Source organism: Vulpes vulpes, chromosome 4 (assembly GCF_048418805.1).
Source record: "Vulpes vulpes isolate BD-2025 chromosome 4, VulVul3, whole genome shotgun sequence".
Classification (NCBI taxonomy): Eukaryota; Metazoa; Chordata; class Mammalia; order Carnivora; family Canidae; genus Vulpes; species Vulpes vulpes.
This window is the reverse complement of record NC_132783.1, coordinates 451,602-465,670: the sequence shown is the minus strand read 5'-3', so window position 1 is coordinate 465,670 and position 14,069 is coordinate 451,602. Positions and strand designations below refer to the sequence as shown.

Sequence of the window (14,069 nt, the reverse complement as noted above, 5' to 3'; positions counted from 1 at the left end):
TTCAAGTATATAGGAATAAAAATATATCTGGTATTAAACAAAGCAAAATAAGCAATGTCTTTCTTTCAATTGAAAAAACATATCAGGCAGAAAAAGCAGGAAAATCTGATTCTTGAAAGAGAGAAAAATCAAGCAATAGACAGAAAGGCAGGAATGAATATGTGATAGAATTAGTAGACAAGAATATTAAAAGTTATTAAAACTATACTATGTATGTTCAGGAAGGTAGAGAAAAATATACATATGCTCAGTAATGACAGGAAAAATATAAAAGACCTAAGTCAAATTTCTAGAGTTGAAAATTACATTTCCATTAAATGGAAAATACACTTGATGGATTTAATAGACGATTCAGCAGTGCAAAAGAAAGAATTGGTGAACTGAAAGATGTAGCAATAGAAACTATTCAAAATAATACAGAGAAAATGGTGGAAAAAACAAAGAACAAAAACAGAACCATTCCAGCAAGTGTACTTTGGGATAATTTCAAGTGACCAAATATGTTTGTAATTGTAGTCTCTGAAATAAAAGGTGTAGAGAGAATATTTTAAGGGATAGTAGATGAAGATTTTCTAGATTTGATTAAAAAACAAACAAACCTATAAATACTTCAAAGCCTAATGAACCCTGAACACTAGAAACAAAGAAAATGACATCAAGGTACCTCACAATTAGTTTACACAAAATCAGTAATAAAGAAAAATATCTTAAAGGCAACCAGAAGAAAAAAAATACACATTACACTAAAAAGAATGGAGTTAGGAATTAAAGTACATTTCCCATCAAAAAGGATATAAATCAGAAGAAATAGAATTAGAAAAAAATAGCAAAATGGTAGACTTAAGTGCAATTATACCAGTAATCACATTAAATATAAATGACCTAAACACCCAAATTAAAAGACAGAATCTGTCACTTTTTATTAAAACATAAGAAAGCAAGATTCAATTATATTTCCTACAAGAAACTCACTTTAAAGACTCAAGTAGGTTAAAAATAAAAGGCTGGAGAAAGATAACTCATGCTAAAACTAATTTAAAAAGTTGAAATACCTATATTAATATCAATGTATTTCAGAGTGAAGAATACCAACATTGATAAAAGAGCATTACATGGGGATAAAGGCATAATGTGCAACTTTAAACATTGGCACATTAACCAAAAAATACAGCTTTGAAAAACATAAAGCAAAACCTGATAAAAATGCAAGAATTGGTGAATCCACAATTATAGGCAAGGATTTTAACATTCCTCTCTCAATATATCACTGATAGAACAAGTAGGGGAAAAAATCAGTCAGAATATAGAATATGAAAAAAAGTAGCAACCAAGTGGACCCAATTAACACTTTAGAAGACTCTGCCCAATAATAGCAGAATACATATCTTTTTCAAGGCAGAATATCAGAATGTAAATTTCATAAACAAATCTCAGTAAGTTCAAAAGGATTTAAATTCTACAACTCTTGTAGACAACTGAAGAGAAGAAATGCTTTCTAGCTCATTCTCCAAGGCAAGCATTACCTTAATACAACAACAAGGTCTGAAAGCTTCAGACCAATGTCCCTCCTGAACATTGGTGCAAAAATTCTTAATGACATTTTAGTAAATAAAATATAACAATATATATAAAAATACAAAATATCATGTTCAAAGTTTGTTTAATTCAATGTAATTTAGCATACTAACAGACTTATAAAGAAAATCATAAGATCAGCTCCAAAGATATAGAAAAAGCATTTGACAAATTCCAACATCCATTCTTGGTTAAAAAACAAACAAAACCTCTCAGCAAACTAGCAATAGAAGTTTCCTCAATCTGATAAAGAGGCTCTGAAAATTCTACAGCCAACATTCATGATTAACGGTTAAAAAAAATGCTTTGCTACTAAGGGAAGAAAAAAGACAAGGATATCTTAAGATAAAATGTGAAATAAAAATATCTAGATTGGAATGGATAAATTTCACTGAGTTTATTCACAGAAGATATTATTAGGTACAAAGTGTTATGAAATCTATTAAAAAAAAAACCCAAGTAGAAATAATAAGTTAACTTAGTGCAGGTGCAGATACAAAATCAGTTTATTAAAATGTGCGGCATTTCTAAATCCTGGTAACTGTCAATCAGAAATTGGTGCCAAAAAACAGACCACTTACAATAACGTCAAAAAATGAAATACAGTGATATCAAAAACATGAAGCACTTAGGGATAAATGTGTTTAAAGATGAACAAGACTGCATTGAAAGCTCTATGGCATTGCCCAGAGAAGTTGAATACCTAAATAGAGAGATACAGTGTGCTCCTGGGTCAGGAGGCTCAGAAATTTTGTGATGTCAATTCTTCCTGAGTTGATTTATCTGTTACGACTAGAGTTCATTGGGCTCCTGTGCTAGTCTCAAATTTTTTTTGCGACTGGTACCTGCTTATTTTCATTGTCTAAGGTGGTAAAATCCCTAAACATCATCAAGAGTGTTAAGGAAGGACCCTGGAAGCTAGTCTGGAGGGCTGACGTCTAACAGATACAAGAGTGTTTGAAGAATCAACGTCTTTTGTCAAACTGGAAGCCAATTTCATGGCAGTCGTGTGAGGATAAATCAAACTTGCTTTATTCAAAACATCTCGTCTCTTCTTTCCTAGCTTTTCCAGCAAACATTTCCCTCACTCTCTATCAAGATGATTTGGAGTTTGAAAGCCATTGCACAGAATATAAGGTAGGTAATTTTCAAGCTTTATTTGAAAATTTATCCATAGGCCACAACAGAGGTTGGAATACATGGATGAAGTGATCTATTTGTAATTTTTTTGTGTGGAAATGCCGTCAGAGACCAGTATTCTTAGAGATTCTAACAAACGTAGCATCCGACTTTCCGAGAAGTCCAATCGCATTTGCTTAAATAAAAATAAAAGACAATATGTTGAGAAAGACAGCTGTGCTGATAAAAAAAGGATAGAATGAAGCAATTAGAATAAATAAGGAAAAATAATGGAAATGCTGGCTGTTGCAAATGGAGGCAAGAGCACATACATTTTCTGGGAACGAAGGAGGAGGCTGCGTGACATTTCCGATGCTTGGTCCATCTTCCGGTCATACTTTTTACAGAACTGTAGCCACAAAGGCAGGTGTGGACTCCACGGCCACCGGGGGTCAGAGGGCACGCGGGCCCCAGCAGGTGCGCTACAGGTGGGCTACAGGTGTCAGGATCCATCAACACCCCGCGGGCAAGCTCTGGGGGTACCAGCAGCAGGGCGCGGGGGGGGGGGGTGAACTATCTGAACATCCCTGAAGTGAGAACAGTGATGAGAATCATTTCATGGAGGGAGAGGCTCATTCGACACCAACATGCCACTATTATTATTTCACTAAGTTATTGAACTTGGGTTGCAGCATCGCATGTGGGGTGGAAACCCTCCTAGACTCTCTCCCTGAGCCGGGCTCTGTAAGTGGGGGCCCGTCTAAAAAGATACATGCTTCGTTCACCCTTTGACCTCCAGGGCTCTCTCTCAACCGAGGACTGATTTTGTAAAAATGAGATTTTCTGGAAATCTGCACTTAGGCGTTATAAACAGGAGTCGCCCTTCTACCGTAAATCCCAGGCTCCGGGGAGACCCGGCTAGCGTCTTCCAAAGCAGGGCTTTGACCCAGGTGGTGGGTGCGACTCCTGGGGGGACCTGGGGCTGACCCCACTGCGCCTGCATGAGCCCAGGGAGGGGCCTCCGCGACCCCTCGTCTCATCCCTGCGGCCCTAGAGGCAGTGCCCAGCCACTCCAGGTGAGGACCGCGCAGGTGAGGGCTGGGGGCGGGGCCTCCTGCGGTGCGAGGCTCCCCTCCAGGGCACAAGGTCACACTCCTTATTTTTGCTGTGAACCCCTTGCTACTAGGACTCAGGGCAGAAGCAGTGAGTACTTCCTGGGGCGGGGAGGGGCCGGGCTTCTGGGTGCAGGTGGGGCTCCATCCTGGAGACCGGGGGCCGGGGTGCAGAAAGCACGAGGCTGGCTCTGCAGAGGTGGAGCGACGGCGCGGATGAGGCGCGGGAGGCACAGTCTGGGGTCAGAAGCTCCAGCCAGCCTCCCAGGGGGCTGCGGACGCACCCACTACACAGTTTAGATAAAACCCCTAAGCGAAATCAATAAGAGAGAGGCTCTAAAAACCTAAGGCCGAGTTGACTAAATTAAACTCTGACATCCGTTAAAACACAGACATGGTGAATTCGACTTGGATTCAACTAGATTAAGTGTTCTGCCGCCAAGAAAAATGGGGGCTTCAGAGAAAATTAGAATGTTTTGCCTCCTTTGAACTGTATGTTACACTTTTGCAGGATTTTAATTCTAGTCGGTTTTTTAAACCCACGTATAATGTGTCACATTATCTTCTTTGTTGGATTATCTTTTCCTTTGTTATAGACGTTGGAAGTAACTTTGGAGCTTTGGTTGGTGGTAAACTCCCTTAGTTTCTGCGAGTTTGAAAATTCTTGAGTTTCCTTTTATTCTTAAAATGTAGATTTTCTAGATGTATGATTCTAGGTTGACAGTTCCTTGTTTTCGCACTTGCGATACTTGTTTCCAGTTGCTCTGGAGAAGGTAGCCTTAGGCTAAGCCTTAATTTCTCTGTTAAGATCTTGTCCTTCCTTTGGGGGTTCCACTATTCCACAATCATGGAGGTGAGTGTACATTTACTTTTTTTTTTTTTCTTTTTAAATCCCGCTTTGGATTCTTTATGCTTCCTGAAAAATCCTGTTTCACTTATTAGTATTGGAAAATTATTACTCATTGTGTTCAATGATTGTCGTCTCCCTTGTTTTTTAATCTAGTCTTGGAATTTCAATTAAACATATGTTATATTTATCATCCTGGCTTGTATTTTCCTTAATGTCCCTTTCAGAGTTCCTTTTGTCTATCTCTGTGTTGCGTTCTAATTAATTTTTTTGGAATGTGTCCTCAAGTTCACACACATTTTTTTCCTAGTTGGTGTAATGTGCTATTTAATCATTTCATTACATTTTTAATTTAAATTATCATGCTTTTCATATCTAAAATTCCTATTCAATACTTTTTCAGATATGGTCACTTTTCACAGTCTCTCATTCTTTATTATATTTGATTTCTACTGTTGTCATGAAAAAAATTACCATAAATTTAGTGGCCTAAAACAATAGTCATTACTATCTTAAAGCTCTGTAGATGAACAGGCCGGTCCAAACAAGTCTCATAGGACCAAGATCGAGGCCTCCCTCTGCTGTCCTCCTTAATGGAGGCTCTTAAGGAGAAGCTACTCCCAGGCTTCCCACGTGTTGGCAGAGTTCAGTTCCATGCGCCTGTAGGACTGACGACTCTGTTTCCTTGCTGGGTTTCAACCAGGGATCATTCTCAGCTTCCAGAGGCTTTCTGCATTCCCTGGTTTATAAATCCTTTCAACTTCAAAACCGCCAATATTGGGTCCATCCTGCTCATGCTTTCAATCTCCCTGATTTCCCCTTGTCTCATCTTACCCCCTTGATCCTTCGACCTTCCTCTTTTGCTTCTTAAGGCTCATAGGATCACACTAGGACCACCTGAATAATCCAGGATAATCTCCATCGTTTAAGGCTGGTTGAGTCCATGTGTAAAACCTCTTCACAGCAGTACCTAGATTGGGGTCTGACTGAGTAACCAGGAGCCAGAAGTCTTAGAAGACATTTTCAGCATTCTTCCTACCACAATTACATTTACAATACCCTCTTTTATATTCTCAAACATATTTCCTCATCTTATATTCTCTATCTGATAATTAGAGTATCTGTTGTCTTTGCACTCGGATTGTTTCTTTTGTTCATGTGGCTCTTGAACAGTAATGTTTTCTGTCTTGGCATAATTGACAAGTTTCTATCATAATCTCTTGCTGAGCTTTAATCTTAGTAATATGTTGAGCCCCAGGTTGAAGAAAGTGTTCCTTTTTTTGCCAGGTACTTAGGCACACTATCAACCCAGAATTGTTTTAAAATAAAGTTTGGGATTAAGGGTTTGGTCTCCCCCTACCCCCACCCCCACACTGGTATTGGCCCATAACCTGCACATTGTGAATTCTCCGGGGAGATTCCTTCACCCAGTGCATAGGCCAAGACATCAAGGTTCCCTTGAGGTTTCCCTTTATAAGATGGGATTTTGTCCTAGCTCACATCTTTTCAGAGAACACAGTCCTTTGAGATCCTCACTCATAGTTTTTCACTCAACCCACAACTTGCTTGGGTCCTGGCTTTGTCTCCCATCCCTTGTTCCTTGTGTTTCTGTTAAAGAAAATGTTGAGCTCTCTAGGGATTAGCAGTTGCCATGTCTGCATTCTTGCTGATGCTCCATCATCTTTCTCTTTGGAGGATTTCCATTATTTTCTTGCTGACACAGAATGCACGTAATGCAATATTTTATTATTATTATTATTATTTGGCTTTAAGATCTACTCCCCTCAAAACTGCCCCCAGTATCTCTACCACTATACTATAAGTAAGAAAAGTCCCTTTGTTTCTTTTTAAATGCTGTGTCTTTTTCTTCCAAGGTAAATGAAGATCCCCATATTTGGAAAAACCCTTTAGCTTCTGCTTTGGTTATGTGCTGTTTCACTGTTTGCTCTTGGGCTAGTCTGGCCTCGCTTCTACAATGGGGACCTGTGTTTTTGATATGTGTGTTTTCAAAACTTACCTAGCAAATTTTTCCTTTGACTAAAGTGCTTCATTTTTGAATAGCATGGCTAATGGTGTCCTAGACTAACAATTTTAACCTTTCCTTTTTAGATTATGTTAGAGTACTAAAACTGACCCAGTTTGTTTGAGTTTATTCTTTTGTTCTTAGTACAACCCTCCCCGTCCTAAAAATTAAAAAAAAAATTTTAATTTGGTGAAATTCACATAGTCGAGCAAAGATAGTCATTCATTAACTGAATCAGTAAAATTTTGGAATAAAAGGATGGATGACACAGATCTTTATCATATATTTAGTCATGGCAGAGATAGAATAATATATTTAATAACAAATCTTTGAAATATAATCCTATGCAGTACACATGTCAAGAAACAGTTCAGGTATCAGGATAATTTTTTTAAGTCAATTTTGGCTAATAGGATTAATTAGTACCATTGGCAAAAAGCATACTTTCCTAATGTCCAGGCTGAAAGGAGAGAACAAAGCCTTGGATACCAAGTGAGGTGGAAAGAGTGCAGACATTTGAAAGGAAGGAAGTCTGAGTTCTGGAGATGCTGACATGCTCAGAGGCGGTTGGGGTGAGTGAGGGATCCACACATGTCGGTGGAGTCTTCCAAGCACTTGCATGAACAGACAGTAAATAGGCACTTAGTGAAATTGCTACTATTATCTAGACAAGATCCAACCCTAAGTGAGATACTGGGATTTAAAGTGACAAAGATTTCTCATTAACCTTTAAGTAAGGATGAGGATAATGACAAAAACACTATCTACCATAGAGTGGGAGGACAGAGATTTGTTTGATCATCTTTCCAACTAAAAGAGCTTGAGAACGTTGATGTAAATGGAACAAATGTGAAATGGATGAGTTAAGTCATTTTTGATATATCAACTAAACAGAAAGATGTAGCAAGAGAATGATATGGCTCACTTAAACAAATTTTGACTAAGTATTACTTTTCCTGTACTCAGCTGGCAGCTGTTGGAAGTAATTCATTAAAATGATTCAAGTTGAAATGTTTATATTATTTTCTTGAGAGCAAAACTTACTCATTCTAATTTGAAAAGTCATTTCATTTTTCATAATTAAAATGTATTCATCACATAATTCAGCAGTGATAAATTGAATGACTAGAGAAAAGCCCAAAAGAAATACTATTGATCTTAAGTAAATATGTAACATATGATAGGGAAAGAAACAAATGAATAGAGGGGGAACTTAGAAGATATACATAAAGCGGCAGTATATTTTAAGGTTTAAATTGACAAATTTTTAAAAAATGACAAATTGTGCATTGACTAATTAATAAATAGATAATAGACAATGTATCATGTATGCTTTTTAAAGAAATGTCTTCCTTTTTAAAAATACTTTTTACTATATTTAATTTTTAAGAACTTTATAAATACCATCATTTGCAAAAACAAACAAACAAACAAACAAAAAACAAAAAACAAAAACAAAACAAAACAAAAAAACCCCAAACCAGGTCTGATGACTTCTATGAAGATTAAAAATACCAAAGATATTTTCTTGGCCTCTCTTCCTTTTTATTTTTAGAATGAAATTTGTTATGTTTTAACTTCTCCATCTTTTCCTAACTGCACATTATTTTGTTTTTGATTGTCATTTTTCCCCTTGTAGTCTGATTTTGGAATGTCAATAGATCTTATTACTCTTCACATCCCTCATATTAGGAGACTATTCTCTTCCACTTTTTGTTTGAATGTTTAGATCTCCTTTTTTGTTTGTTTGCCCATGAATAATTCATTTTCTTTTTGTAAATTTTTCAAGAGTTTTATTCTTATTTTCCATCTGATATTTCATCTCAATGTTGATAATAATGGAGTTGTGTGACCTTTTTCTGTCTCTATACATAGTGATAATTCATTTAAATTTCTGAGTCTTTTTACATGACATTATGTATTTCTATTTCTAAACTTTTAAAAATTCATTTTATTGTTTACTTATTTATTTTTAGACAGAAAGAGAGAGAGAAAACAGAGGGAGAATGAAAGAGAGAATCTTAAGCAGGATCCAGGCCAGGGCTCAATCTCATGACTGTGAGACCATGACCTGAGCCGAAATCGAGAGTCAGATGCTTAACTGACTGAGCTCTCCAGACACCCCTAACTTTGTGTATTTCTGAAGTAAGATAAACACTAAAGCAAAATTGCTATACAGCTACATAAATGTGTTAATAGTTTTATAGTGTTTAGCTTTCTTTTATAACTATGCTGTGCTAACAGTGCATCTCACAGCAAGCATTAGTCACAGCCCTACAAAATGCATTTCTTAGCACACTGAGATATTAAAGGTATGAATTACATTAATCTAACCACAGGGTCAAGTAGAAATTAATCCTTATCTACAAGTTTTCTGTTGTTTAGTTGATTCAATTATAATTTTGAAACTACTACTTCAATTTCAATTTTTCATGCCATATCTATACATGAAGAATAATCTGGCATTTTCTAAATGGGAGGATGCACATTTCATTTAGACTAAAACGTTTTTCTGCAATACAGTGCAGATAACCACAGTGTTGGTTTTTCAACAAATTCCCTTCAACAACACAACAGGAATGATTTATCCATGTATTAACTAACTGGTATGTTTTATTTCCTATTTCTAACTTTACGGGAAGTTTTTGAGATAATAAATTGATGTTTGAAATGTTACACCAAACCCAAAATGTAAAATGAAGTAGATCGCCTAATCTTTTTGCAGGTCATGTTATAAATTATTCTTATGATGAAGCAGGATGCATATGGTCCATGAGCAGAATCTCAGCTGTGGGCTTCTTGATAAAGGGACATGGTCGCTCTTTGGTTGCGTCTCAAAGGAATTGTGAACTCTAGGTTACGACGGCAGGTTTTGGGTGTCTACTGGAACCACAGCAGCTACAACAGGACTAATTTAAATGAGTCACCAATTTTCCAATGCCGTATCTGCAGTGAATTCTCAATGGTTTCCAAAACTCACCAAAGGATAGTCATAGCATCCAGCTTGTCATGGCATGGTCTCATTACTGACTGGAGGAGCCCAGGAAGGGTAAGTAGAGAGGTCAAATAGAGCCCAAATCCAGGTGGACATGCCAAGCATCACCACAGCAACACCCACAATATTAACGCCAAGTCCAGCTTTAACCTTGAATAGGGAAGAGCATAAATGTCAGTTTCCTGAAAAGAAAACCTATAGGAGGATCCGAATACTACCGCAGAAAGCAGATGTCAGACTTACATACGTCATAAATGATTAGCATAAGTTGCTGTTACTTCACAAAACAATGAGCTCTCCATTCGTATCAAAACAGAATCTATCCTCAACTAAATGACATTTAGTTGCAAATTCTATGAGGTTCCTTTTAGGAATATACTGGAATCACTCTGATTCAAGAAAAATCCCTTTAAAAATTTCCCATTTCATGTTAAATCAGAATATGAGTTTTGAGGTCTTGTATTTCAGTGGATAAGGTTCAGGTCACTATATGATAACTGGATCTTTCAAATTCACTCAATACCATTATTAGTTTAGCCTTCAGTATTCTCTTTTTGAGATTTAATGAAATGCCACTTCTATTCATCTTCTTTAGAGTTCTCATTTTTCTAGCTCTTGTGTCATCATCCTGGTGTCCACTAAAAATTTCAAAGTTGCTTTTAATCCATTAAAACAGAGGTTGGCAAACCCCTGCTCATGATCTGTTTTGGCAATTAAGTTTTATGGGACCACAACCATGGTGGTTACATATTTTGGCTGCATTCATGTACAATGGTGGAACGAGCAGTTGTGACAGAGAGCATATGGCCCAGAGAGCATTAAATATTTACTATCTGACTCTCTACAGAGAAAGCTTATCTCTGCATTCTCTGTATTAAAACATGGAGCAACAAAGCAAAAGGGGATACCTAGCAATGTTTATTATAGAGGCCCCCTTTTCTGTCCATGCAAGCCACTCATTTAATCCAGAATCCTGTTTTTTGTTTGTTTTTTTATAAATATATTTTTTATTGGTGTTCATTTTGCCAACATATAGAATAACACCCAGTGTTCATCCCGTCAAGTGCCCCCCTCAGTGCCCGTCACCCAGTCACCCCCACCCCCCGCCCACCTCCCCTTCCACCACCCCTAGTTCGTTTCCCAGAGTTAGGAGTCTTTCATGTTCTGTCCCCCTTTCTGATATTTCCCACTCAAGAATCCTGTTTTTATTTTTTAAATTCACATACACCCAACACTGGTTGTATTCTATTATGCACATTTTCTTTTCCAAAAGGATATTATGTGACTTCTGCATAGAGACCTTTCCAGAGTTTTTACATTGCAGGGTTGTATGGACAGCACTGTGTGTGGGAGGAGGCAACTGAGACCTTGGAACTGAATTTTCATAGTAAGCTCATTGAGTTTACTTTGGTTATATTCTTTTTTTTTTTTCCTTGTTTGGTTTGGAAGTTGGTAATCAAGGTTAGGGGGAGACTAGAATATTCTCAAACTAGTCCTTGACAATCACTACTTTTGTATTTGGGAAAAATGACCATGTTTTATCACTTGAATGTCTCATTATTGCTTGTGCTTTTATGTCAGGTGCCACCATTAGAATCAGAGCAAGAAAGATGACCTTTCATCAGCAGGTACTGAGTCCAGTGTATTATGTGAAGCAAGTATTTGCTGCAAAATATTTGTGGTAGAAAACCACAGCGTGGGGATCCCTGGGTGGCTCAGCAGTTTAGCACCTGCCTTCAGCCCAGGGCGTGATCCTGGAGTCCGGGATGGAGTCCCACGACAGGCTCCCTGCGTGGGGCCTGCTTCTCCCTCTGCCTGTGTCTCTGCCTCTCTCTCTGTGTGTCTCTATGAATAAATAAATTGAAAGAAGAAGAAAAGAAAAGAAAAGAAAAGAAAAGAAAAGAAAGGAAAAGAAAAGAAAACCACAGCGTGTAATTGCTGAATTTCATTAACCCTATTTCTTCCTTTTGACTAGGTCAAGTTGGATCCTGATCCTGATATGCGAGTTTAAGCCATTGTGTTGCACATACTCTGTGCTCTTCAGTTTTCAAGTACATTACTGATGCGTTCAGTATCTCTGTGTTTGTGACTGCAAATCCTAATGGTAAGTTTGCTTCTAGTTACCATTTTTAAAAACAGTTCTGTGACCAATCATGCACTCACCTTCAGAAGCAGAACTAAAGCCTGGCTTTTCCTGGCAGTTGATAGTGTGTAAAAAGAGCGATAACCCAGGACATCACACACACACAAAGATGTCTATTGGACCTCATTTCAGCTCACTCACCATGTCCATAACTTTTAGATGTCCATAGGAAAAAACAATAGCATTGGGTGGATTTGCTACTGGTAGGAGGAATGCAAATGAAGTACACAGAGTAGAAGGTATCAAAATATAAAGAGGGTTCACTTGAATGGCTTCAGCCTGTTGGAAAAGATAAGAAGGAGTTTAAGTAAAATTTTGAGGTAGGCACCAAGCATCAAAATGAACAAGATTATTATGATAAGCTTTCCCAGAAGCAGGTTAAAATCTAAAGACCTAATACTATATACATAAATGCAGTTATCACTTGAAGAATATTTTCCTCTTGTTTTTATATGGTAATTAGTGCTATTTAAGTGCTATAGCTCAGTTCATATAGAAAATAAAGTATCATTTACTTCAAGAACCATATAAAAACAAAAATAGTTTTTACTTATATAGCGCCAGGTGCTCTGTGTGTGTGTGGGGTGTGTGTGCATTTATATAAAATAACTGAATTTTCCCAGTGACCTATGAGATGGCTACTATAGCCCCAAATAACAGATGAATAAATTAAGGCACGGAAAGGCAAAAGTAACTTGTCCAGACACAAAGCTGGCAAGCAGTAGAGTGTATGTAGGGTCTCAGGTCCCTCTGGCTTCAAAGCTTCTCATTATTCCATTAATTGTCTGCCCCTGTGCCATATATAATTTAAAATTGCTTAGGGATCATCATAGAAGAAGAGTTACTACTACCCTTAATTCATCACATAATTTTCTAACTGTGCCTTGTTGAGAAGCAAAAAAGAGAAAAACCAAAATGATATTTTACCAATCAAAACTGCCTACATTTCTTCTCTAATTTGAAGCAGCACCTCAAGAAGGCCAACATATGCCCCTTGAGTTGTGGCAGAACAATCCCAGAAGGGCGATCCTTCTTAATTTGAAGTGCTATCCTTTCACCAAACTCAGCTGTCCCCATAAAAAACACTTTACTTAAGGCTATTTCTTGTAATTGCTAGCTAGGTGGGGAGACAGAAGTAAAGCTGTCTTTTCCTCTCTCTCTCTCCTTGCAAATCTGCTTTTTTACTTCTCTTTAAAAACTATTCCCTGGGCCGCAGAGAACTGTGTCTAAGATATTTTAGCTTAAAGCCTGAAGTGTAAGCCTAGGTTTTCATTCATTTGCAAATCACTTATATGAACCACTTCTCAGAAATTGAAGAATAATCCGAAGAGAGAAGTGTTAGTGTCAGAGCCAGAGTTGCCAGGAAACATGGATTCCCAAAGTCTTACAGCTAGAAAGGATTCAAGCTGACCCTCCCGATGATCTGCAAATATAAAATCCGGGGAGACAGAAGAAGGTAAGTGCTTTTCTTAAGATCCTTCTACTTGAATGTGGAAGAAAAGAGTTCTCTGGATTTAAGGTCTCCTAAAAATGTATTCATGCAAATAAAGACCACCCTATAAGTTACTTACAGGAAGATCATTCACACCCGAAATGATTCTATACCACAATATGAGAACAAGCAGAGTGGAACACTCTTCTTTTGATGAATATAAAAGCAGATGAATGAGATACTCACCAATGGAGATAATATAGGGAGAAGGAGGGTAATGGTAGCTGGATTGCTGGCTACCTCTGTTAAAGATGTGACGAGCAAAGAAGATATCAGAATTATCAGCCAAACTGGTAATGAACCTAGAGGAGATCATTTATTTCCTATCCACTTAGATAATCCTGACTCCTAAAAAAAAATTGCAATATTATTCATTAACAATCATTTTAATCAGACACAATTTAAATGCATAAGATGTCAGTTGCTCTAAGAACTTGGTTTCTAAAATACAATTTTAATCTTTCCTATTTTCCCATGGTTTGGTGGATCTAGGCGGCTTTGACACAGAGAAACTCAATTATTCTTATTTCAAAACTACTGACATGCTTTAGGAAATTCGAATTGTCTTCCCACATTGTTTCAATTGAAACTTAATTTTATCTAATTAATATATGTGAATAGGTTAACAAGTCATGTGGCACTATACGGCTTTAGGAAAATGGCAGCCTCTGATCTACCTCTCTCCCCTCCTAAGTTGTGTTCCTCAGACACAATTTTCAAGCCATATTAGCTATATATAGTTTTTAAAATATGCTTTTTCCTA

At 37.3% G+C, this 14,069-nt stretch overlaps 1 protein-coding gene across 9 annotated transcripts in view; it reads right to left on the bottom strand.

Annotated features, from left to right (window-relative positions):
• The window catches only part of LOC140598490 (solute carrier family 13 member 1-like), a 106,763-nt gene that overhangs the window by 18,558 nt on the left and 74,136 nt on the right, over positions 1 to 14,069 (bottom strand). For 4 of the 9 annotated variants that reach the window (XM_072755162.1, XM_072755165.1, XM_072755160.1 and 1 more), the window contains 3 exons: positions 13,493 to 13,654; positions 11,956 to 12,093; positions 9,657 to 9,821 (listed from right to left, as the gene is read on the bottom strand). In XM_072755162.1, the coding sequence (XP_072611263.1) occupies positions 13,619 to 13,654 (36 nt within the window). In that variant the 3' untranslated portion in view covers positions 9,657 to 9,821; positions 11,956 to 12,093; positions 13,493 to 13,618. Of the gene's footprint in view, positions 1 to 7,675; positions 9,822 to 11,955; positions 12,094 to 13,492; positions 13,655 to 14,069 lie in introns of those variants that run through there. The other 5 variants (XM_072755159.1, XM_072755164.1, XM_072755163.1 and 2 more) reach the window with 2 other exon arrangements.